The sequence below is a fragment of the Glycine soja genome, chromosome 12 (genome assembly GCF_004193775.1).
Source record: "Glycine soja cultivar W05 chromosome 12, ASM419377v2, whole genome shotgun sequence".
Taxonomy (NCBI): domain Eukaryota; kingdom Viridiplantae; phylum Streptophyta; class Magnoliopsida; order Fabales; family Fabaceae; genus Glycine; species Glycine soja.
In genome coordinates this window covers 3,792,129-3,819,335 of record NC_041013.1, presented here as the reverse complement: position 1 = coordinate 3,819,335, position 27,207 = coordinate 3,792,129, and the positions used below count along the sequence as shown (strand labels likewise).

The following is a 27,207-nucleotide window of genomic DNA, read 5'->3' as shown; positions in this document are numbered from 1 at the left end:
TTACTAGTGTCGTGATAAAACAAAACTTGGAACTGTTACTAGCATTTTTTTTCCCTCTTGTGTATGAGTATCATAAGCGTGGCTATATGCACCAGAATGAAGTCAAACACAGCTGGTGCAGATGAATGAAGCGTTACTCATCTCGTATTTTACTCTCACTATATAAGACCAAAATCGCGCCACCTCCATCATTTTTCGAAACCGAAAACCCTCTTCTTCCTCGCTCTGACTTTTTGAAATAGAAACCGAACCGGATTCAGCTGAGAATGGGGCACAGTTCGAAGAAGAAGAAGCGCGGCGGCGGGAGCGGTCGCCGGAGCAAGGGGAGAACGCAGTCCAAAGACCACGCTTCTCAATTCGGCTCTGACGATTACGACCAGCTCTCCGAAGAGATTACCGCATTGTAAGCTTCTTCCTTAGCTCCAACGCGCTTAGCTATTAACGTTGATTTGTATTCGATGCAATTGATCTCTGTTTGTTCGTTAACATGAAATGCGCGTGTTGTTGTTTGTTTAGATGCGCAATTTTCGAAGAAGACTGCAAGGTTCTTCCAGGATCGCCTCCTCGAGTAGTTATTAAGCTCAGGTGTTTGTACTTTTTTTTCCTCTTCGTATGCTATATAGAAAGAGTAGATAGTTTATGCACTAATAGTATAGTGTAAGTTATGTATGCTAAATTTGTTGACTTTTATAATAACCAGCTTCAAAGATGATTTTTGTGATTGATTGACAATGTATAGAAATTGAACTTTGATAGTGCATATTGTACACTGATAGTTTCTAATTGATTCAAAGTGTATAGAAATTGAACTCTGATAGTGTATAGTTTAGACTGATAGTGCATCAAAATTAAACTCTGATATATATTAGTGCCGTTACGTTAATAATTATCTCGTTGTTTGTTGGTTTCTGCATGAAATTGAGCAGGCCTTACTCGAAGGACATGGGTTATGAGGACCTAGACGTTTCTGCTGTTCTTGCTGTCAGGCAAGTTTAGTTACCAAGCCTTTCCTTTTTTCTATTGGGGAGCTTTGTTGCTGTCAGCTCAATGACTCTTCTGTTTCTTGTTAGGTGCTTGCCTGGGTATCCCTTCAAGTGCCCCAAGTTGCAGATTACTCCGGAGAAAGGGTTATCAGAAGCTGATGCTAAAAAGCTTTTGTCTCTCCTCCAAGATCAGGTCTAACTCTTCAGCTCTTGTCATATTCTTCATCCCCCCTACTCCCTGGTTCCTTATGTTCTTTTTGGGTCTGTTTCATGCTTTTGATGAATCTTGTTGCCCCTCTAGTTGTATTTCTCCTTTCCTCTATCATACACATACACACATACTATAAAAAATTAATCCATTTTTGTGACAGCTGCTATTCTCTCCCTTTATCTGTCTTTTTCCTCTTCCTTAGCCTCTAGGTTACTTACGTTAGAAGGAAAAAAATGTATTTATGTTTTATTTTGCACTTTGTTCTTGTCCTTTTCAGGCTACTTTAAATGCTAGGGAGGGACGAGTAATGATCTATAATTTGGTAGAGGCTGCTCAAGAATTTCTGTCTGGTATTGAGCCAATTGCCAAAACAAATGATTCTGTGAGTTCACTATTCCATATTTTCTGTTTAGATATGATAACTATTATTATTCCCTGAAGCTTTTTTTTTTTTTTTTTTTTATCATAATAACAACATTGGTTTTGTTTTTAATAGAAAAATATGCTTGAAGAAGTCAGTGTTGAACTTTTGATGTCCTTTAATTTCAATATTAACCTCGGACATTTCTGACTTTATTGCTGCTAAATGCTTAATTGGAATTTCTTTTATAATTGTTAATATTTTAATTGTTATTGCATGTAGCTTTTGATGATTTATCTCTAAAAGCAAGTTATTTTGCCGCTTAAACTGATGGTAATATGTTTGTCTCCATCTGTAGAAGCTTTTACACTCGATGGTGGAAAGCAATGAAGAATTGTTTCCCAAGGATATGACATCTGTAAATAAAAAGGGTTCTTTTGTTTACGGTTTTATAGACCTTTTCAGTGGTTGTGGAGAAACATGGAGTTGGAGTTTTGGAATGGATGAAACTGCAGTAAAAAGTTCTTCTCTTTCTCCATCTAAGTTAGATGCCTCAAAACCACTGGAGAAGAAATCTGATAGTAAGGAAACACCATTAATAATGCAAGAACTTCCTGCCAAATTAGATACTGTTGGAGAAGTTAGTGAAGACAGCAACAATAGTTTATCTTTGACTTCTTCAAGTAGATCTTTGGTGGAGGATTTTGTAGGGAACAAAAATGAAGGTGAGAAAGAGGTAATGAATGATTTGCTTCTTGTAAGTTCTGTGTACTGCTTGTTTGATTTCAGTCAATTGTTTTTTTTTTTGTTTCTGTATCCTAAATTAATGTCGTGACTAGGGCAATAGTTTTAGATGCTTTCGTTGTTAAGGTCATTATTTCTAGCAGGCTAGAATAATGTTTCTAACTGTCAAAATTGATGAGTGTTTAAGTGTTGTTTGGGATTTTGTTACCTTATTCTCCTCCTGAAAGAAAGAATGGTTATGAAAAGGTTATTGGATGGCACATACTTCTGATGTAAAGTTCTCGAAAGGTTTAATACACTAGACTGTTGAATATTATTAATCTGGCACTGGGAGATGACAAATGCAGATCAGGTAAATTACAATTTATCAGCCCTTTTGGCTGGATGGATATGTGAGTTTTGATGAGTGGACATACTAGACAAGTTACATGGTTTAAGTATCTAGGGTTCATCATATAGGACAATGGAGAAATAGAAGGAGGTGTAAATCATAGTATTTCAATGGGGTGGATGAAATGGAGGAGTGCCTCGGGTGTTATATGTGATAAAAAAGGTACTGCTCAATCTTAAAAAAAAAATTTACTTCACTGCTATAAAAGTCGCAATGTTGTAATGTAAGGTGGTAAAAAGATGAGAGCAATGTACCAAAGATGAGAATCTTGTGTTGAATAATTGACATACTAGACAAGATAGGATTAGGAAGGAAGGAATTAAAGAAAAAAGTTGGGGGTAGCAACTGTTGTAGAAAAGGTGGTAGAATCTCAGTTCAGGTGGTTTGGGCATGTATGGAGAAGACTTATAAAAGCCCCAATAAGGAGTAGATGTAGATCAGATGGAGAGTAGCCAGTTGCTAGAGGCAGAGCGAGGGCAATAAAAACTATAGGAAAAACAATTAAGAAGGATTTAGAACTCAAATTTGTCTATAGACATGCTTTATGACCAAGCATTATGGTGTTGTTTGATCCTTGTCGCTGATCACATTGTGGAAAAAGGAATGATTGATGTTGTTGGATTTGAGTTTGATGTTTGAAATCATTGCACAATAAATAAGAGTTAAAAACAGGAAAAAATGGTAATTTTTGTTGGTGGACAAATTAAATATTATATGTCTCTATATGTCTTTGTCATCCTATAATATGCTCTTTATAAACATATTCATATTAGTCTTCTTAAGAAAAGCCTTACCTAGCTGATCTTTTTCACCCAGACCTTACAGGATTGATAGCCTTGGTTTCTTACAGTTCATCAGATAGGTTCAAGTTTGCTCTAATTTACTTAATAAAGATAACCCAGGAAGGATGTTTATGATGAAATTCCTTGAATTGATGCAATGTGCCTCCATTCTTTGGGCGAATGGCTAGTGTTTCATGTTTATTTGAAATTTATAAATTATGTTATTGTTATGCTTTTTTTAGCACCATTGTAATTGGCTTGCATCTGTTTGAGACATTTGTTTGTGTCAACTCCTTTATTTTCTATCATTGCACCTGCAGTATTTTATCGTTGATGAGTATACAACAGAACATAATGAAGGTATTAATGAAAGTGAGTCTTCAGAGTCTCTGTCTTCTGAATCCTTGCCTCATCACCAACCCTCTCAAACAGTTGAAAAGGATCTAATAATGGTAAAATTCTAATTATTGTTATCAGCTTCACTTCTCATGAGAATTCTGCTCAGCATTGATTTGGGTTTCTTCCTTTATGTATTAGGTTCACATGCTTCGCCTTGTTTGTGCTTCTAAGGGAACATTTGCTGACTGTTTGCCACAAGTGGTAACAGAGCTGTGCAATTTAGGTGTATGTAAAAGATAACTACTTTACGAAAAATAAAAAAAATTATTGCTTTAATTTCTAAATTATGTATGTTCTGCAGTTATCCTAATCCTTTTGAGTTATATTACCAGATCATTTCTGACTCAGCACGCGATATGGCATCTGAACCACCTTCCATTTTCAACAAAACCTTCAATCGTGTTTTCCAGAAACACCTGGTTGGAAAATCCATAGGGACATATCTTTTATTTCTCCCCACTATATTTGTTGTTACTTATTTAATTTATTTATTTATCGTCTAGGCTTCATCCAGAATATCTCAATTTTGGAAACCTGATATTGGAGGCTCAAACACAGTTCCCCATGGTTCTCGATATTTGAATGATTTTGAGGAGCTACGACCTCTTGGTAAAGGAACTTCATGGATTTCTGTTTTAAGTTATATGTATAATTCTGTGATGTCATACTCCTAGATGTATACCATGATGTTTAGTTGAGTATCATATTTTTCTTTTTTGTTGATGATCTTGATTGCCTGTCCTAGTGGGGATAAGGTTTTGTTATTGTTGTTGTCATGATTGCCTGTCCTTTGTGTTTCTTGGAAATGATTAGAGGAGTCATTATAGCTTTGGAAACAAATAAAACTTATGAAGCACCGGGACCATTATGATCTTAAAAAGTAGTCCAATTTTCTGTTCACTGTTATTTTCTTTTCTTTGGATGGGCCAGAGTTTGAGCTGCAATTTCCTGAGTGTTTTTTTATAGCAAATAATACACACTATTTTCTTCAGCCTCCATAGTCCCCCTTCCCCCATTGCTTCTTTGAAAATAATGCTCTTTTCTATTGGCTATTGGATGAAGTAGTATATTCAAAGGTAGTTAATTAGCTTTTTTCATTTTTGGCTTAATTGCAATTTTGATCCTTCTACTATTACTAATGTGGAATTTTGGTCCCTCAATAATTTTATGCTTAAATTTAATCCTCTAATTTTTTTAAATTATTACAGTTGAATCCTCTGACAGTTTTCCTCTATATAAAACTCTGAAGTCCTTATTTTTTAATCAAATAATTGGGGGTTTAGGACACATTATTTTAGGACAAAAAACGTTTTGAATGGTTCAAAAGCCAGAAATTTGTAGGACGAGGGGTTAGGGCTGTGAAGAGGGAAACATTTAGAATTTTCTTATTATGGGTGAAATATTATGTTTTTTTGTTTGGTGGATTTTCAGCAAAAGGGGGTTTGAATTTTGAAATGATTTAAATGATTCAATTCATAAAGATATTGTTAAGAAAATGAAATTTGTGAGTTTTAGCAAGAGGAAAACTGACGGATGGATTTAATTGTAACAATGAAAATAATTAAAGGATAGGACTAAAATTGAACAAAAATTATTGGGGGACCAAAATTGCACATTGGTCATAATGAAGGGACTAAAAGAGCTATTTAACCTTTCTATTTCTGTAGTAAAGGTTTTGCTTGGTCATGGAAACAGGTCATGGTGGTTTTGGTCATGTTGTATTGTGCAAAAATAAACTTGATGGAAGGCAGTATGCAGTAAAGAAAATTCGCCTCAAGGACAAAAGCATGCCTGACCGAATATTAAGGTAAACCTTAGTAAGCTAGGAAGGAGATCAAGTATATATTTACTGCCTGCAAATGTCTCTCTCTTGGGTCATGCATGAACTGACTAACCACACTAACTGTATAGGCTATTTCAAGCTTGGTGTGGGATAAGTAGATAAGTTTTCCCACAAGTCTTTGGTATTGTGTCTTCTCTACCTTTGGGCTTTCTTCATCATTTCCAATCATGTGATTTTGCTCTATGGGTGCTCTAGTGGTTTTACAACCCAACTTGTCAGCTTCTTTGAGGAGATCAAGTATATATTTTCTTTGAGAAATGAAGATACACTGTCTAGAGTATTCAACTTCTATCCCGAGGAAGTACTTTATCTTCCCGAGATTCTTCATCTCAAATTGGGCAACTAACCCTCCTCCAAGGTCTGTTTTTCAAGCTCATCATCGCCTGCAATAATTATATCATCGACATAGACCAAGAACAAAGTAAGTTTACCATCTTGGGAGTGTTTTATAAAGAGTATGGACACCTTGGCTTTGCTTGTACCCCAAAGATACCATAGCTTGAGTGAACCTACCAAACCAAGCCCGAGGAGATTGCTTGAGACCATATAGGGTCTTCTTTAGTCTGCAAACTTTATTTCCTCCATTAGTGGCACCATATCCAGATGGAATCTTCATGTACACTTCTTCCAAGTTTCCATGTAAGAAGACATTTTTAACATCAAATTGATGCATCTCCCAACCAAAGTGCACCGCTAAAAAGATGATGATCCTGATTGTATTCATTTTTGCCACTAGAGCGAATGTCTTCTCATAATCGATCCCATAGGTTTGGGTGTACCCCTTTGCAACCAACCTCGCCTTATACCGGTCCAATGTGTCATCAACCTAATATTTAACTGTATATATCCACCTACAACCCGCTGCCTTTTTGTCTTACGGTCTCTCTACAATCTCCCGAGTCTCATTCCTTTCCAATGCACTCATTTCTTCATTCATGGCTCGAACCCAGTTCTCATCCTTTAAGGCTTCTTGTACTGATGTAGGGATTCTGATAGAATCAATACAACAACAACAACGCCTTATCCCACTAGGTGGGGTCGGCTACATGGATCAACTTCCGCCATAATGTTCTATCAAGTACCATACTTCTATCCAAATCATTAAGTTCGAGATCCTTTTTGATAACCTCTCTTATAGTCTTTTTGGGTCTTCCTCTGCCTCGAATTGTTTGTCTTCTCTCCATCTGGTCTACTCTCCTCACTACAGAGTCTACCGGTCTTCTCTCTACATGCCCAAACCACCTAAGTCTATTTTCCACCATCTTCTCTACAATAGGCGCTACTCCAACCCTCTCTCTAATAGCTTCGTTTCTAATTTTATCCTGTCGAGTCTTACCACACATCCACCGCAACATCCTCATCTCCGCTACACCTACTTTATTCTCATGTTGGCTCTTGACCATCCAACATTCTGATAGAATCAATAGCTAAAATAAAACTCTAGTGCTGTAGAGAAAGATTTTTAGTAGACACAAATTGGGATATAGGATATTTGGCACAAGATCTTTTTCCTTTTCTTAAGGCATTTGGCAAATCATCCAGGTTAGATTCACAAGAGGCATCTAAGGTGTCCTTAAGAGTATGAGTTCTTACCTCCGGTTCGGATGATTAAAGTAGTTGTTGGACCATGTCGGGGTTTTTTCTTCGCTAGTACTGGTTCCCAAAGCGTCTGTCCTCCTTATGTTGAACCGGTGATGATGTTGGTTCAGGGTCTTTGTCATGCTCTACAGGAGTGGAATCCTGTAACAAGGGAAAACATAACAACTCAGGGATCTCAGCTTCTAGACTATTCTCCCTCTGAAGCGGAGGACTAGTGAAGAAAGACTCTGTTTCATGAAAAGTGACATCCTTGGAAACATAGACACGACGACTTTGAGGGTGATAACATTTGTACCCCTTTTTGTTTGAGGCATAACCTATGAAGACACATTTGATAGCCCGAGGATCTAACTTTCCCTGATGGGGACTATGAACATGAACAAAGACAGAACTCTGAAGACTGGTCGTAAAGGGAACAAACGGATAAAATGTGGTCATGAGTTGAGTAGGACTAACACCATTTAAAACATGAGAGGATAACCTATTTATCAAGTAAGTAGCGGTTAGAACAACTTCCCCCTATTAAGACTTAGGAACAGTCATTTGGAAGAGTAAAGCTCTGGCAACCTCAAGGAGATGTCAATTTTTCCTTTCTGCAACCCCACTTTATTGATGGGTGTCCACACAAGTTAACTCATGAACAACACCATTATCTTTGAGGAAATTGAAAATGTTTTGATTCACATACTCTCTCCCATTATCAAAATGCAATCTTTTAATCGGGCTCCCAAATTGTGTTTGAATTATATGGTAAAAGTTTACAAATAATTGGAAAACTTCAGATTTATCTTTCATGAGAAATATTCAGGTAACCCGAGTGCAGTCATCATTAAAAGAAACAAACCACTTTGCACCAGAAGTATTACTGATAGGTGCAGGTTCCCACACATCTGAATGAACAAGATCAAAAGTTTTATAACTTTTATTAGTACTGGGAAGAAAAGTTGTTTGATGGTGTTTAGCAAACTCACAAACATCACAATGAAAAGACTCGACTAACATTTTTGTAAACAAAAAAGGAAATAAAGATTTAAGGACACTAAACGGAGGATGACCTAGACGCCTATGCTGAAGCCATATTTGGGAGGATGACCAAGGTTCTGAACTTGTCTGATGATTAGAAGTGAGAACCTTCTGTTTGGTACACTCTTTATTGTCCTCATGCTGTAAGTAGTATAACTCGCCCAGCTCTTTAGTAATTCCAATCGTCCTCCCCTTGACAAGATCCTGGAAAACACAATGGGAGTGGAAAAATGTCACATCATTGTTTAAGTCCTGAGTGATTTTATGAATAGAGAAGAGATTATTAAATAGTTTGAGAACACAAAGCACATTGTTCAAATGAAGGAAAAATTGAAGTTGAATATTACCACAACCAGTAACAGGGGTATGAGAACCATTAGCGACAATGATGTGTTGGTTACCAGTTAAAAAGGTGTAGGATGAAAAATAAGAAGAGTGAGGTGTCATATGATCAGTAGCACCAGAGTATATAATCTAGATCTTTTCAGTACCAGAAGCATTAAAGGATAGGAAGCTAGAACTCTTACCAGTCATGGATAGGGAACAAGAGCTAGATGTCTTACTGAGAGAGTCCATAAGGGCCCGTAGACGTTCCAATTATGCTTTGCTGAGAGCTAGGATCTCCTTTTCAGCCTGTGGGATAAGTGTGTTTTCTACACTTTCGGAAGCAGATGTTGCTTGATTAGCACACCTTTGTGTGGCACCTCTGAATCCTCCGATGCGCTCAAGTACCTTCTCCTTTCCATGAAGTTTAAAACATGTCTCCTTAGTATGACCTGGCTTCCTACAATAGCTGCACCAGTGATCATCACAGTTAGCCTTTGCAAGAAGCTTCCCAAATGAAGAGGATGAGCCTTTTGTGGAACCCTTTCCAGTAGCTAAGGCTGAACCATCAACAGAACTGCTTCCTTCCAACATTACTGACCTTCCGAGTTTCTTCTCCTCGTACAGTGTAGAACACCTCTGAGAAAGAAGGAAGTTTTTCTTTGCCCAAAATCTGAACTCGAATCGGATCAAACTTAGAGTTTAGTCTAGAAAGAAATTTAAAGATTCTCATCCTTTCAATGAACTGTGTTAATGTGGCAGAATCAGCTGTGGACGTCATTTTCAAATCCTGATATTGATCCAACTTGATCCATAAATCATTCAATGTCCCATAGAAATCTGTTACTGAAAGACCACCTTGCTTGGTATTGAAAACCTTGTTCTTTAACTCATAACATGCTGCAGTATCCTTCTTCATAGAATACACCTAACTAAGATAGATTCTCCCAAATCTCCTTAGCAGTGGAGAAGAACATACAGTTCCGGCTGATTTCTTGAGTCATAGAATGCCATAACCAGGTCATGATAAGAGAGTCTTCGTCATCCTAGGCTTCATACTTAGGATCTGTTTGGGCTGGAGGTTCTCCTTCTATGTAGTTCAACTTCTTTTGTCCCTTGAGAGTAGTGCGAACCAACTGGGCCCATTGGAGGTAGTTGCGCCCATCAATTCGATACGAGCCTTGCAATGCCTGAAGGTTATTGGGACTGAGAAGAGGGACTGTCTTGTTTGTAGACATAATGGGAAGAGGAAAAATCGCAGAAACAGGACAGAGAAAAAACGCAGAACAGTCAGTTTCACGGCGGCGGACAGTGGCTGATGATGGCGGAGGATGGCGACCGAAGGTATACGCAATGACTGGGCACTAAAACAGTATCAACTGCAGCAATGAAGGCTGCTTGGAAAAATGCAGGAGCAGAGCCCCCTGGATCGGAGGCTCTGATACCAGCTTAAAAGATAATAATCTGAATATTATTGTAATTCTGTATTTCAAAGAGTGTATACAATACTTATTTATAAGCTGCCAGTGACCTAATTAAGGGAAAAAATACAATGGAACAAAATTTGTACAAATAAAAAAAATCAAATCTGTACTACTTACAGAATAAAATCTGTGCTAATTATGGAATGTATCACAACAGGGATTTTTTTTTCTGGGTCATTTTGATTTCTGCATGCAGTTGTAAAGCCAAGTTCAATTATCTTGTTTACTGTATCATGTCATGTTTTAATGTTATAAGTTTCCCTTCATGTTGCCCTCCATGTCTCACTTTTTTTCACATGTGCAGGAAAAAAATAAAAGAAAATAATGTCATTATTTGACTACTGTCTGTTTTGTCCATTGTCCCATTTTTTCATCTGTTTTCCTGTATAATTTTAATTGCAGTTGCTTACTTGTTTATCTATTTATCTATGGTGAGAAATCAGGGAAGTGGCTACACTTTCTCGTTTACAGCATCAACATGTTGTTCGATATTATCAGGTAGAACTTTCATATTTTGTGCTCTATTTTGCTTATTATTGAAACTTTTTTCTGTTTCTGTATTACTTTATTATTTCCTTTTGTTTCTGTATTGACTGTATATTTTGTTATGTTGACTATCCCACCGCGTTCTTTTTGATATAGTAACTTGTTTTGGGTACTGCTTTAATTATATTCCAAGAAGGAGAGTTTTTGGAAGAGTCAATGAGCAGAGATACAAATATAAGCTTTCCTTAATCTATTTCCACAATATGATGTGCTTATATGATATTTTTAATAACCATAAAACTTCCAGGCATGGTTTGAAACTGGAGTTTCTGATTCTTATGGTGATTCTACTTGGGGTTCAAAGACTACAGTAAGCTCTACTTTCAGCTATAAAGCTGCAACCTCCAACGATGCCTTGGGGCACGAGAATCAGCTTGAATCAACTTACCTTTATATACAAATGGAGTACTGTCCCAGGTAAGATTTTCAGTGAGTTCTGTTCTTTATGTTGAGCTTTATTTCTGAAACCATGCTTGCTACCATGCAAATAAGTTTGTTATAAGCCCATCCTTTGTCCAATATTCAAGTCCAGTGCCCCCTCCCAAGATATGGCAAGGAAAGATTGTTTAGAAGCATATAATTTTCCTTGTTCCTTTCTGCAACAATTTATGCATTTAAGTCCAGTGATCCTTTGGTTAAATCCATCACTTTGGTTACCATTATGTGAAATCTTAGTGTTATCATAAGCTAAGTTGTAATATTTAATGTTACCTAGTTGACCCAGTGAAAATTATATAACCATCAAATGAACAGCCTTTCAGTTTGTGGGTTATTAGTCTTGGGAGTTATATTTGCAGATTTCATAATTTCAAAAATAGGGATTTCATTCATATTGAATGTTAGATCAATAATTAGTGTGAGCTATATACATGAGAACCTAATGCAGAAAAGAACAAAAGGATAAAGAAGGAAATGCATTAAAGGTTAAATCCTGTGATTTTCGGAAATGCATTAAAGTGCACTCATTAATCATTATTGTTCCATAATCCATTGTCATATTCACTACATTTCATTCTTCCTTGTTTTTTTGTGGGTGGATTTGTCGGATTTAAAGGACTCTTCGCCAGGTGTTTGAATCATATAATCATTTTGACAAAGAACTGGCCTGGCATTTGTTTCGCCAAATAGTGGAAGGCTTGGCACACATACATGGTCAAGGAATAATTCATCGGGACCTAACACCAAATAACATATTCTTTGATGCTCGCAATGATATTAAAATTGGTGATTTTGGTCTTGGTAAGATCCTGAATTCATTACTTGTTTATTTTCCTTCTCTTAATGTATGTTTCCAATGTTTACTCTATCTTGCTTATTATAACAATGGATAACTTCAATATGTGTGAATGGTGCTTGTAAATTTATCATAATTTTTGATAGGCCACTAAATATGTTGACTAATAAGATTTCCAATTTTGGTTTGCATGCACAAAGTTCGTTTATCAATGTTGTGTTCTTATTTTTGTGGTTAAGTTCAATGATAAATACCTGCCCAGTATGTAATTTTTCTCCTAGTATGGTTTCCCTGCTTTTTAATTGAAAAATCATTGAAAAATGATTCCCTGTCAAAGTTTGAGTTTCTACTCTGGTAGGGAATAATGATTGTTTTTAGATGCAACATCAAATTTTCTACTTTCCCCCCTTTTTTCAGCCAAGTTCTTGAAGTTGGAGCAGCTGGATCAAGATCTGGGTCATCCTGCTGATGCAACAGGAGTTTCCATTGATGGCACTGGACAAGTGGGGACATATTTCTATACAGCTCCTGAAATTGAGCAAGGATGGCCCAAGATTGATGAAAAGGTGTATAGCATTCATCATTATTTTATTCTACTCAGCTGGTTCATACTTGTTCACATCCTATGCGTCCATATAATCTGTTGCTTTATGCCAAATCATGTAACTCTTGAGTAGGGGACAGAATATGCATATTGCATCAATACCCATACCATGGTTCTCCCTCAGAATATGTATGTCTGATTGTGGAACCATCTGTATGGCTATCTTGACTGTATACAGTACCACTGGTACTCTATTCCATATATATAATATATTATTTTTGCTGGAAAAAAAAAATGTAACTCTTGAGTTTATTTGGTTTACAGGCTGATATGTACAGCTTAGGAGTGGTTTTCTTTGAGCTTTGGCACCCATTTGGGACAGGGATGGAGAGACATGTTATTTTATCTGATCTTAAACAGAAACGGGAAGTTCCACATACTTGGGTTGTTGAGTTTCCAGAACAGGAATCCTTGCTGCGACAGTTAATGTCTCCAGCTCCTTCAGATCGCCCTTCTGCCACAGAACTTCTGCAAAATGCATTTCCTCAACGAATGGAGTCTGAATTATTGGATGGCAAGTGATTATGACCTTTTCTTGTGCTTTCTATAACAATGTTTTACTGTATAATGTTGTGTGTCTTAGATGACCACGTCTCATCTTTATTTATAATGGAGAAATCAGAATCAGTATTTATTACATTTCAATCAATTACTGATTATTAGGTAATTACATATTAATGAGAATCATAAGTTTCTATGTAATAAAAAATACAAGATAGTGTAAAGATAAATGTATTCTAACACTTTCTAATACCTTGTATTCTTGTATAAGACCTGCATAGTGCACATTTTTATCTATCAAAATAATTCATCGCCTTGTCCTATTATATTAGGTGGGGTTAGCTATATATCATACAACATTAGTTTATAGCTTCTTTCTTCTATGAATGATATGAAACATTTTTGAGTGCCTAGGAGTACAAATATAGGAAGTTAGGAACAATCTGATGATCTTGATAAGCACAGTTAATAATGCAAATTGAAATGTTATGCTGAAATGTGATTGTTGGTACAGACTGCTGACATCTAAGAATTACATGCTGCTTTGGATTTTTTATTTTTTATTTTTTTTAAGTTTCTTGCGTTATCCTGAACAAGTGTTAGTTCTCTATGTTCAGATATTCTACGAACAATGCAGAAATCAGAGGATACAAGCATATATGATAAAGTTTTAAATGCTATCTTTGACGAAGAGATGTTAAGCACAAAACACATTCGCCAGAACAGTTCATCCATTCAGTACACTGACTTCGAAACTGAGGTGCGAGATTATGTTGTAGATGCGAACAGGGAAATTTTCCGACAGCATTGTGCAAAGCACCTAGAAATACCTACAATGCGATTATTGGATGATTGTCCACAGTTTAATAGGTCAATATCTATTTTAAAATCCTTTCCTACCTTGTGAAATAATTCTTTGTGGACATGACAGCCTAGATATAAGATTTCTGGTTTTTGATTTTTGTTGAGTAGAAATGCAGTTAAACTTCTGACCCATGGAGGAGACATGCTTGAACTTTGCCACGAGTTGCGTTTGCCTTTTGTGAACTGGATTATTTCTAACCAGGTACTGGATGTTTTAGCTTGATTTTATTTCTTTCCTTTTTCTTCTACTGTATTTCATTCTATTAAAATTTGACAATTGCATATAAAATGGTCAATACCGTAATAACTCGTATACTATTGAAGGCAGGAGCTTTTGGTTGTATTGTAATGTTGGATTTGTGGATATAAACTTTCACCTGTGTAGATTTGTTAGACGAGTTTTCTAATAGTGTTTTTAATTGTTGGAAAATAATTAATAATGTGCTTTGTAATATTAGATTTATGTATATATACAACACTCTTCAAGCAGAAATATTTTATTTGGAAAACTGATATTAAGATTCACTTTGAAATTCTTTTGCATCATAAAATTGTTTAATGGACTATAATTAATAGTAGATTACATGGCATTATTAGGTAGATGTGGGAATATAAAATAATGCTCACAGAACTATACTTGGTCTTGTATTATAATGTGATTTGTTTGTGCTTGTATAGTGCTAATAACTGTGATGTTGTTGGTCTTCCAAATAGAATAACTATGTGATTTCCTAAATCCTACTTAAATAGAAATCAGTTAAGATGTAGAGTAAACAAAATGAATTAATGTTTTTTTAGTGTGTTTTGAATGTAAATCAAATTTTGTATTTGGTATTTTAAAAAATAGAAAATGTTTTTTTTTTTAAATCCCATGAAATTAATGTTTTAGATTTAAAAATACAATCAAATATGGTGTGATTTTTTGGGATTCGATTAGACTTTTAATAAACGGACTATTTTATCCTTGCTAACCTTTTAATGATACCTCTCATACCTTATAGTCTAGCTTCACAATGACAATGAGAGATATTATATTGTAAGGGTAAAAATTTTAAATAATAAAATTACATAAAATCAATTCAATGGTATTGATGAGTTCCAAATATAAGAATAATCCAATTTACATAATAAGTTCCAAACATGAGAATGGATTTTCAAAACATTTTCAATTTTTTATAATTCCAAACACAGCACATCCTAATGATGTTCAAGAAAATATCTAAATTGAGGATGTCAAAACAAGAATTTTTTATAGAATTACTTATCTTTATAGTCTTGCATATCATCTTCACCCCACCAAACTCTTAGAATGTGGGTTAGACCTCAACCCCAAAAGTTAGCTCATAGGATGAGGATTGTTCCCTACTTATATACTTCATCTTGGCTTTATCTCTAACTAATGGTGGGATTTTAGTTTTTCCCAATACACTCACGCCCAACACTATTGGGCTTGGTGAGTGGATAGTATGGTGGGTGACCCTTTAATAGATCTTGGATATGCTCTGATACCATTTTAGAATGTGGGCTTAGGCCTAACTCAACCTCAAAAGCTAGCTCATAGGGTGAGGGTAATATAAAATGTAGAGGAAGAAAAAATGTTTTATATCTGAACTGCATCAGAAAGAAATAAAATGTCCTTGGCAGTTTTGCATTGCTTCTCCATTATTTTAGCTGGATTTCAGCAAGATATGAGGATTGAATGTGAAACATAAATCTACATGATTTGTAGAAATCTTCATTCAAACGATATGAGATATCATGTGTCTTCAGAAGAGCAATTGGACATTCATCACCAAACCACTACCTTCAGGTACTATTCTACATATTATTTCTGATGAGTTTTTCTGTGATTGTTCCTCCCTTTTACTGAATCAATCCGAGGGAACAATACAAATAATAATTGATATTTTGTCCTTGGTTTTTGGTGAAAGAATATAAAACTATCATGAGTATTTTCTCTTGTAATCCATGAAGAATCTATTGGGAGTTTCTATGATGTTTTTCATGGAACTTTCCGACAAATTTTGTTGCGTGTTCAAACTCATTTAATATGAAATCATTGCCCACAGGGAGATTTTGACATTATTGGTGGTACCTCAGCATTGACAGAAGCAGAGGTCATAAAGGTGCTATTTTCTACTGCATATTGTTAGACTTTCTATTATTTTGTTCAGGTTTCATTTTCTTTTTCATTATTAAGTTCTGCAAGTTGTTATAAGTAGTTATCCTTGATAGCACTATTATACTCGGTAGTTTGCTATACAACTTGGTTCACTATTGAAGCTCCAGTCCTAGATTTCATTAGCATGGTAAATAAATCTGTTGTACTTTTTTATACTGTTTTTAAAATAAAATACAGAGGACAGACTTGTGAAACTTGAGATATGACTAAATTGCTTGAGATTTATATTATAATCACTACACAGTTGAATCCTATGATTCAAGAATTAGATAATGTGTTTACAGAAACTTTCCTACCCTAAATATGTACAGATAATGAAATCCTAGTAAACAAGGAAATACATGACTTAGGAAACAAGGAAATAGGAGGATCTAATCTAAACAAACCTCAGACAGAATGTTCACTCTAACATGAAATTTGTTCATTCTGTCTGAAATCTTTCAGACTTGTGTTGTATGATGTTGGCCATTCTGTGGTACTAAACTTAGCTTATTTATCAATTGTATTACAGGTCACAAGGGACATAGTCACTTGTTTTTTCCATGAAGATTCATGTGACATTCATCTCAACCATGGTGACCTTCTGGATGCAATTTGGTCATGGATTGGAGTAAAGGTAGAACACAGACTCAAAGTAGCAGAGGTATGTTATCTTAGTGATGAAATCACAAAACCTAGATTATTAAGTTTTTGAGGATCTAGTATAATGGATTTTTAATTTTCTGAAGCTTCTTTCAATGATGGGTTCTTTGCGCCCACAATCCTCGGAAAGGAAATCAAAATGGGTTGTGATAAGGCGGCAGCTTTTGCAGGTGAGAAAATTTGCAAAGGAATCTCGTATCTTTGGCTACAATGAGTATTTTTGAAGTTTTCGTAGTTTCATTGATAATTACAACAAATGAAATTATTCACTTGCAATTTTAATACTTTTCCAGGAACTGAATTTAGCAGAGGCTATGGTAAACAGGTTACAGACTGTAGGTTTAAGATTCTGTGGATCTGCTGATCAGGCACTCCCCCGACTCAGAGGAGCTCTTCCATCTGGTAATATTCTTAAAGTCATATTGTAATATAAATTACATATGGTTCATGCTCACTGGCAAATAGTAAATTATTGCAGATAAACGTGCATTCAAGGCACTTGATGAATTGTCTGAGCTTGTGAGTCTCCTGAGAATTTGGAGGATTGACAAAAATATCTATATAGATGCATTAATGCCACCAACTGAAAGTTATCATAGAGATTTGTTTTTTCAGGTACTATAATCTTTTCTTTTAATTTTTAAATAAATTATTAAATCTTTGTTGTATCAGTACTATGATTGCATTTTGTAACAAACACTTCTCACTCCCTACTTATGACTTGTCTTTTGTAAATATAAACTATTGGATTGGAGATACTGTTCTGTATCTGACTCTTCCAAACTCTTTTAAAAGCTTCACTCCAAGTGTGTGAAAGAGCTATTCTATAAGAATATGATAATCGACAATGATTGAGATTGAATGATATCCAACTTCAAGTGCTACATTATGAACAATCAAAATATGTAAAGGAATAATAATTTCTTGGTGGTGTGTGCTTATGTCATTTATAAACGAAAGTCTGCTTGTCTGCTTTTGTGTTGGTTTGAGCCTTGCGGTTTTGCTCTTAAAAGGAACCTCGGTGAGTTAAGGGAGGATGGTGTTTATAAAATATAAATTACCCTTAGCCTCATTTTCTAAGTGATGTGGTACTATTTTGGTGTGCCGGAATAGTATTCCCCCCCAATCAAGGCTAAGGGGCTAAGGGGATAGAGGGCTTGCCAGCCCTCATGCGTGGCTTAGGCAAGTCATGGAATATTTGTAAAATAAAGTTATCCATGTTCCATAAATTGTGCATTTTTTTATTGATAAAAATGGGCACATCTTAATTTTTAAAATATTTTTATTGCCCGATGGTTCTTGGAATTGCATATCAAGGATTAGATGGGCTAGAATATGTATGTGTTGGTGAATCTAATGAAGTTGAACTTGTCTTGGAAGGTATACTTAAGGAAGGAGAACAGTCCTGGATCTCTCTCTGAAGGTGCCTTGCTGGCTGTTGGTGGTCGATATGACTATTTGTTTCATCAGTTGTGGAGTAGTGACTATGTAGGTTATGCATCCACTTTTTATTTCTTCTGATTGACTTTGGGATGGCTTGTATATTTGATAATATTTTTTCTCTCTGTATGTCTCTGACGGTTAAACATACTTCTAGAATGTGCAATAATATCATGTGTACTTATGCATTAACAATTATAAAATTAATTGCATTTTGCTTGGATCACAAATTGTGTTATAAACTTTTCATGCTTGAACTCATTGGCCTGAATTTGAAAAAGTACTAACATGTTCAGGTTTGTCTCTCATGCTCCAGATATGTATTGATGCTAACCTTTTGCCCAAACATATTGGCATCAATTATCTGTAACTGATAATATCTCATGTTTCACTTGCATGTGCTTCAGTTTTGATGGTGTTTGATTCTTGCAGTCCTAGACAACTTAAAGCTTATTTTCTCAGTGAATTTTATATTGTTTCTGATTACTTGTCTTCTCTGCTATCTAGAAAGGAAATCCTCCCACTGGTGTGGGAACTAGCCTTGCACTGGAGACAATAATTCAGAATTGTCCTGTAGATTTCAAGCCCAATAGGTTAGTGTCCTTCAACTCATACTTTGCTTGGTCTTGTTATTTTAACATTTTATGAACTCCTGGACACTTAGGTTACTATCTTTTCAGTTATATTTTTAATTTATACAAATAACACAAAAACATTTAGTAGGATTTATAAAGCTTGATTGTTGGTTTTCTTCAACTGTTTCAGAAACGAAGCCAGCATCAATATTCTTGTTTGTTCTAGAGGAGGAGGTGGTCTTCTGGTGGAGCGCATGGAGCTAGTTGCTGAATTATGGGAGGAGAACTTTAAGGTTGAGATATCCAAACGATTATAATCTACATAATTGAGTTTTATTACTTGCTTCTATTCACCCATCTTTCATATTGTCAGGCTGAATTTGTTCCTACACCTGATCCCAGTCTTACAGAGCAGTATGAGTATGCTAATGAACATGGTATCAAATGTCTTGTCATCATCACAGATACAGATTTCTCCTTGACAGGTTCTGTTAAGGTAATGTGCTCTGCAATTCCATTCTCTGAGGATGGTCCTATAGTGATTTCTATTGATCTTATGGACTGTTCCATCAAAATAATTTTGTTGCATGACTTGCTGTTTTATTTAAAACCTCATTAGACCCTGTGAGTCACTAGTTATGCAAATTGAACTAGTTCATTCTCGTAGCTAGAGATACAAATAATTCTGCAAGGAAGCAGTTGAAAGAACACGTTAAAAGAATTGAGTATATGAAAGATTTGGGGAAGTGATGAGAACGAATATGGTCATTATAAAGCTGGTGGACAGGTGGATGAAATGGTTGTACGATCAGAGATTGCTATGGAAGATTCTGATAATGAATGACACAGATTAAGGCTTTTTCATGGGAATTAGAATACTATTTGTTCCCTTTCTCTAATGTGAAATACCTGCTACATATGCAAAAATTCCGTAGGAATCCATCGTAATTTTAACCCCTCTTGATCTATATAATTAATGTGTCACATTCACCATCCATTTTTTTTATGGGTCAATCCTTGGATGATCTCTTCTGTCCACGGGTCAACCAATCATGCTCCATATCTAAAATTTATCATTGTTCAACTGGTTGAGTTGTGGTGTTTTCCTTGAATCTCCAATGTTATGGTAAACTTATCAATGCTCATAGCAGTTATCTAATAATTTTATTAATGATCAGATATTATTATTAAGGTGGGGCACATGGCCTACATGTCGGCTTGTAATCTGATCCCAACACAATGTTAGGTGCTAACTAATTTACATATTGCCTTCAGGTTCGACACCTTGAACATAAGAGGGAGAAAAATGTTGAGAAGAAAAACCTAGTCAAATTTCTATCGGATGCTATGGCAACACAATTTAGAAATCCCTCCATTTGGATTTGATCGGATGATCTTAGAAGTACAACTGTTTTGCCTTCAACATTAATAGAGTTGTTCTCGGTTCATACTGAATGTTTTCAGCAACTGTACAATATTCTGAGAGAAAGCAGATTATCAACGTCAATGCCTTCCATTTTCCAGAATGTAGAATAGAATTTGTGTATGCCAGTTTTGTAGCCTTATTTGACTGTCATTGTCATCTCTCCCTCATTCCCTCTCCTCCCTTATGCATAGTTGTGATGATGTAAATATGTACAATTGGCATTAAGTGAAGTTGTCCAACAGATATATAAGTTGCACTTCAAGGAGTGAAGCAGCCGATGTGGGACTTGAGTATTTCCCAACACACTCCCGCATGCACAACACTTCTTGGGCTTGGTGCGTGAACAACAAATGATGAGTGATCGCAGCGGAAGCTAAAGCGATGTCCCAGAAACAGAGTCCAGCTCTGATACCATGTTAGACTTCATCTTAAAATCAATTGACGTTAAGTGAAGTTGTCCACCAGATGTATAAGCTGCACTCCAAGCAGTGAGGCAACCGATGTGAGATTGGGTATTTTCCAACACTTTTGTTTAGATGAAATGAAACAAAACAAGTGTGATAGGATGTTGATATTTAAAATGGATGAATTTTTTTATATTAAAAATTACTTCTCTTTTTTCGCCCCCTACTTTTCGTTTTAATTTCTTAGCTATATAAAATATTTTTTTTTCCCTCAATCTAAACATACAATTGTAGTAGCTGAAATAAAAGTTGTCTAGATTTCATCCTTACTTCAATGTGGGCTGCTTGTTTTGATCTTATCTATGAGAAAGTTTAATATGCATTCTCTTCGTTGTGGTGCACTTGTACAACACAAGTATCTTATAGTGAAAATAAAAATTAGTATTGCTTCAGCTATTCTTATCCGTTCCTACATGAATTCCCTCGATGAAGATGAAGCAAATCACTAGCAAAAGTACAGCTAAGCCTATTCATTTTTCTTTTGTAGATAATAACATAATGATTTGATTTAATTCTTTCATATTAGATTTAGTAAAATAAAATTGATTTGATTTGATCAATACAATGATAAAAATTTATATTTTTTATCCTTTAAATTTGGATAATTATTTTTAGTCTTTAAGAAAATAATTTATTTTTATTAGTTCCTCAAATATTTGAAAAGTCACTTTTAGTCTCTCTTTGTTTAATGTGCTCGTGATCTTATAATTTGTAATGATTTTAAATTGTCAATTTTTTTTTTTTGAAAAATGATGTCTAGATTGTCAAAATATTTGACTCATACGGTTTGATGACTTTTTTTTATATATTTTGTTGGTTTAAAAGAAGAAAAATAAATAAATGGATATAGAATTGTCACAATTTTTTTTTTACATATTTTAGTTGTTTTAAACTGTCACAATTTTTTTTAATGAAATTAAAATAAAAAATATATATATTTGACGGTGATAAATTGTATGAAGTCATTAATACAAAGAATAAGATGGACTAAAAATAGCTTTTCAAAAATTTGAAGAACTAGTAAAAACATTCTTTTTTGAAGAGCTAAAAAAATAATCACCTTAATTTAAAGGATTTAAAACAAATTTAAGTCTAATTTTTTTTACAAATACTAATTTTTATAAATGTAAAATAGCTTGTACATTTTTTTTCTTCTTTCCTTTGGATCATTTAAATATATTAAAGTGTTTGAAGGGAAAAAAAAACGAGAAGTATTTTTTAGGTATCTTATACCAACCAAATTTACATGTTATTTTTTTAATTTACCAAAATAATACTAATTTAATTTGCAATAGTTGATGAGCTTATTATAATCATCAAGGGATATAATTTGATGTCTGTATCAAATCTAACACTTGCTTTGATATAATTTGGTATAGTTCCATGAGATATTTTTAGCATGGTCTGCTCTACCTATTTAAATTATATATAAGATACTTAATATCAAGCAAATAAGAAGAATGTTCCCAATAAAGAAATATAAATGGCTTACACAAAATTGGTCAATAACTCTAGGTAAAAAGAAAGAAACATATAAACAACATTAATATTATCTTTAACTTAAGAGGAAATACACATGAAAGAAAAAGAATGATGAACCAAGAGCAGACCATAATAAAACTATTACTTTATCAAGAGAAAAAAAATATTTGATAAACATAGAGCATTTGAAAGTCTTTCTTAGTGATGGTATTAAGTTCAAAACTTAGTAATATACTTTTATTGTCGGAAATAAAGACAACTAGCCCTTATAGCTCAGTGGTAGAGCGTCAGTCTTGTAAACTGAAGGTCCGTAGTTCGATCCTGCGTGAGGGCATAAGTTTTAATGATGTGTTTTTCGTTTTTCTTCCCTATTTCTGTAATCTTATTTTGGACTCTTCAGTGATCTCAATATCACAAATTATTCCTCGTAAGCAAAAGTCCAATTTGTCATTTAAACATTAGATCATAATCCAACTCTTTCAGCCAAAAAAGAATCATAGAATTTAACGTAGATAAACTTTATAGAATTACAGCCAATAAAACGATAGCATAGATAGCTACATAACATCCTACAGTAGTTGTATAAAAGAATGAAAGCTCCCCTAGGATTCTGAAACACAGCTCTCAGAAGATAGACATTAAAATAAGGGATAATGATGTTTTAATCCCAGACCTCGGTTCAAAGAGTGCTTATAAGAATTGAACTCTTGTTCTCTTGGGATATGAGTTTGTTCCTTACCAAATTGAATCAACTTTGTTGTCGGATCATCTTTGTCTTGGTCCCTAACTTTTAACATTGTAAGTTTTTATTTCTGTATAAATCAAACTTTAGTTCCATAAATTAACAGTACTGGGGACGAAAACTTATGATTTTACTGACTAAAATTTGTGTATTCCAAAAATATAGGAAACAAAAAACTTACAATTTTAAAAGTGGGAGACTAAATAAAACAAAAGATGAACCCATTTTTCATGAACTAAACTCTATTATCCCTTAAAATAATAATAGTCAGGCTTTCATCTATGATGAGACTCAAGAAACATAGTTACATGAAATAGCATTACATTAGTAGTGATAGCAGCATATGTTGAGGAAAATCACCTCACAATTTTGCACCACATTTCCAATCCTAAGAATCTAAACCAAAAGCTACAATAACATGAGAACTATAAACCTGAGTAGTTTTTTTTCCTTCAAACTTGACATACATGGTTAGAAGTTGTGCTGCAAGAACAGCCTCTCTCTTGGAGAAGCAGGACCAATCTCTTCCTCAAGGCTTCTCAAAACATCACCACCCCCTCCAACATTGCCCATGTTCTTCCCTTCTGCATTGTTCTTCCCATCAACATCTGCCTCAGACACTGATGACTTTCTCCTTTGAGAAGATGTCACACTGGGGAAAGTTATCCATGAGGGTGCTCTAAACTCAAACCTTTGGTCCTCAGTTTCTGCCACATCTGTCTCAGAAACTGACCTGTTTGAAGATCTTTGAGATGACTTCTTGTGCAATCTGTTGCTTCCCAAAACCACCTCAGTGGGCAAAATTGGCTGCTCAATGCATGGACTTCCCATTAACTGTGCAAGACCTCTCTCCAAAGCTGTTGTTACTTTATCCATTGAGGGCCTTTCTTTCCCTCTCATTCTCACACACTTACAAGCCACATTGGCTATTCTCTTCAATGCTTCAAGATCAGGAGGAGGCTTCAAAACCGGGTCCAAAATCGCGGTTATGTCTCCTGATTTGATAAGAGGCACTGCCCATTCCACTATGTTGCCTTCTTCATATTGCATGTCAATGGCTTTTCTACCACTTAGAATCTCCAAAAGGAGAACACCAAAGCTATAAACATCAGATTTTGTTGTGAGGTAGTGAAGCCTATAGTACTCGGGATCAAGATAACCAAGAGTCCCAGCTGGGAGTTCAGCTAAAGGGGAACCACTATCTGCAGGGCCTAACAATGATAAACCAAAATCAGCCACTCTTGCATTGTGTTCTTCATCAATGAGGATGTTTGAGGACTTGATGTCTCTGTGAATCACTGGAGGGCAAGCATAGCCATGCAGATATTCGATTCCACGTGCTGCTTGGACTGCAATTGTCACCCTTCTTATCCAATCCAACTGTTCTCTCAACACTTGGTTTGTTGCATGTAAGTGTTGGTGCAAAGAGCCATGAGCCATGAACTCATACACTAGAAGCCTCTCTCCACCTTCTTCACAATACCCTAGAAGATTGAGCAAATGAGCGTGGTTCAACCTTGAGAGCAAGTCAAGTTCTGTGTGAAACTCTTTGGAATTCTTCTGCATGTTGGGGGACACTATGGCCCTTTTTACAGCAACAACTGTCCCATCTTTCAAAACTCCCTTGAACACACAGGAAAAACTTCCCTTCCCTACTATGGACTCTTCTTTGAATCCACTGGTTGCAGTTTCAAGCTCCTCATAGGTGAACGTTTGAGCCCTTCTGATCTTAAGTTCCTCCAAGTCTGGCCTCACCTTGTTCTCGTTTTGGAGGGAAGAATTTCCATTAAGTTTCTTCACCATTGACCCTTTTGAGCACTCACAATCTCTTAGCCTGTAGCGGATGTATAACACTGCAGTTATTGACACAATACTAACTACGAAAACTGCAAAAGCAATCTCAGCAATGAGAACTGGCAGCTGCAGAGCCCAAAATTTTTCACTTTTCTTCTCGGCGGCAGCAGCATTGGAGTATGAAGAGGAGCAGTTCAAGAAGCATTCGGATGAAGAACAACAAGAACAGTTATATTCACACACTCTATCAGATGCTAAATTGCATGCACTCTTCAGATGCATTTCAGGAGGACAAGCACCACTGCACCTCATGCAAACACGAGAATCCGGTGACTTGCAAAGACTCTTATGCTGATCAATGGCATAGGAGCCAGGAGCACATGGAGCAGGTTGGCACATTCCTGGTGAAACAGCTAAAGGAAGAGAGGTGGGAAAATCAACACCCCAACATGAAGGCATAAGAGATTTCACAGCAAGAACTGCACAAGTAAAGTAATCACCAGCAGCAACTTCAAAAACCTTAATCCCTTTAGGAGATGGAGTGCTTGGTTTGATGATAAATCCCCAACAAATCACTCCACGGTCATAGCTCTTAATGCCACATGCATGGAACTTCCCTCCCACTACCGAAAGCATGGGGTCATTTGGTGCCAAATCAACATTTCCTTGACCAGCATGTGACACTGAAATTTCTTCCTCAAGGTTCAAGCTTCTCCCCCAACAAAAAGTTTTGGAGCTCACCCCTTCTGAGATTCCACACACATGGTACCCCCCAGCTGAAATTTTATGAAATCTCATGTCATGAGGAATCAAGCTAATCACTAAGCTATTAGTTTCGTCACCCCAGCAAAACACAGTCCTGTTCTGAGAAAAAAGGCCACAATTGAATTCAGAACCTGCTGAGATTGATTGAATCTGTGCACCAAACACATAGTTCTTGGTCATGTTGTATCCCCAGCAATCAACCAAGGAAATGTTCCTGTGTCTTCCAGTCATAGGTTTCCTCAAGCCACAAACATGGTAGTCACCGGCACTGATTTCTAGGTACTGTGCTCCTTTGATCATAGGTTGAGGCACTCCCATTTCAATGTAGGCACTGCTGCCCCAACAGTATGGTTGATTAGAACCCATTAGAAGACCACATACAAAGCCATCTCCAGCTGTTAGGCCAAGAAATGAAAAATGTGTTGGTGTTCCATAGATTATGGCTGAGTTGGATCCATAACATGTCACTGTGTGAGAGCCATCAGATTTCAAACCACAAAACACAGAACCCTTTTCGCCGTAAGAGATGGCAATGGATGACATGGAACCAAGGCTTGTAACTTGCAACCACAAGTGTGACAAAATCACCAGCTCAAATAGAAGCCTAGTTGAACATTGGTTCACATTGAAACCGTAGATTAATCGGTGTTTTAATGAGAACCCCATGATACAAAGCAACCAAAATATTACACATAAAAAAAAATGTAGAATGTAGAATATTGACCAATAATAATAGCAAAATTGTTTGCTCATAGACTATGGCTTTGCTTCCATTGACTTCTCAGAGAGAAAACTGTTGGTAAGAGTAAGACTAATGCAGTTTAGAGGGAAGAGCAAGTCTTGCAAACTTCATCTAATTAAGAGCTAAAACACCATGATAACACCATTACCTCAAGATTTCTCACAAACTCCATGGATAACTAGCTAAGCAAGAAAAGAAAAGAGAGAAAAACGAGTGGTAGGGAGTGCAAAATAGCCAGCAAAACAAGAATCTTCATTAGGAACTATGCTAGATCTTCTGTTCACTTCCCATGGCTAGGAAAGAAAAACCCATGCTTCTTGTTGGCTTTGTGAGAAAGATAAAAAGTTGCCATAATAAAAGAAAAGCGTTTCAGCTCCAAATCTAACTGTTTCCATCACAAAAGAGACTTTTGACTCACTAGATCAACAACTGGAGCCATGGTCCATGCATGCTCTTTGAATCAGCAAGTCAACCCACATTTTGAAAAAAAAAAAAAAAACTCTTTGCAATGCATTATTTTGGAGCATGGTGATATGTTGGAGAAGGGAAGAAGGTTAAGTGAAACTCAAAGATTGTTGAGGGTGGTTGCAGGGTATTGTTGTTGTTGCAGACAAGAGGCTGAGGGGAGAGACGGTGCATTAAATGACACAAAACTGCTACTTCAGTACGTATGGGCAAAGTGTTGGTGAAAGCAATAAATGAGGAAGTTAATGCAATTCAATCTTTTCATGCTTGGACTAGTGAGTACATATTTAGCGACCACTTCCAAATTTTACCTTGCATATCAGGCGTGGCTAATGGCTTGGAAGTTGGAACAATACAAAATCTCACATCACCACCTCAAACACACCATTCATTTGAGTTCCAATGCATTTCGCTTCTTTTTTTTTTTCCTTGGTTCTTTTTCTTTTTGAGTAGGTGTATGGTTAATGAAGATTGTTTTCTAATCCACTTTCGTGACTGTTATATTTATAAACTTTAAATAATGGTATATAGCAATGCCTTTAATATAGTACTATTTATTTTACTATGCATGTAATATATGCAGAGAAGTTGAGGT

General features: G+C 35.7%; 2 protein-coding genes and 1 non-coding gene across 3 annotated transcripts; 2 read left to right on the top strand and 1 right to left on the bottom strand.

Moving 5' to 3' along the window:
• The first annotated feature begins 37 nt into the window (after window positions 1-37).
• LOC114379922 (eIF-2-alpha kinase GCN2) lies at window positions 38-20,785 on the top strand. The gene is made up of 29 exons (XM_028338745.1): window positions 38-403; window positions 517-585; window positions 927-986; window positions 1,071-1,176; window positions 1,472-1,576; window positions 1,914-2,291; window positions 3,793-3,924; window positions 4,010-4,096; window positions 4,204-4,290; window positions 4,375-4,480; window positions 5,567-5,678; window positions 10,588-10,642; window positions 10,938-11,107; window positions 11,745-11,929; window positions 12,342-12,490; window positions 12,793-13,042; window positions 13,647-13,899; window positions 14,002-14,095; window positions 15,623-15,703; window positions 15,963-16,019; window positions 16,587-16,718; window positions 16,804-16,887; window positions 17,011-17,119; window positions 17,196-17,332; window positions 18,098-18,205; window positions 18,665-18,750; window positions 18,923-19,025; window positions 19,106-19,228; window positions 20,008-20,785. Exons 1-29 carry the CDS (start codon window positions 267-269, stop codon window positions 20,116-20,118), a joined length of 3,666 nt encoding a protein of 1,221 aa, XP_028194546.1. The 5' UTR covers window positions 38-266; the 3' UTR covers window positions 20,119-20,785.
• Window positions 20,786-22,366: 1,581 nt separating this feature from the next.
• On the top strand, window positions 22,367-22,438 carry TRNAT-UGU. The gene has a single exon. It is a non-coding gene; the product is annotated as a tRNA-Thr (tRNA).
• A 653-nt stretch (window positions 22,439-23,091) lies between these two features.
• Window positions 23,092-26,789, bottom strand: LOC114379107 (serine/threonine-protein kinase-like protein ACR4). Its single transcript, XM_028337671.1, has one exon. The coding sequence runs from the start codon at window positions 26,156-26,158 to the stop codon at window positions 23,318-23,320; it is 2,841 nt and encodes a 946-aa protein (XP_028193472.1). The 5' UTR covers window positions 26,159-26,789; the 3' UTR covers window positions 23,092-23,317.
• Between the last annotated feature and the right edge of the window lie 418 nt (window positions 26,790-27,207).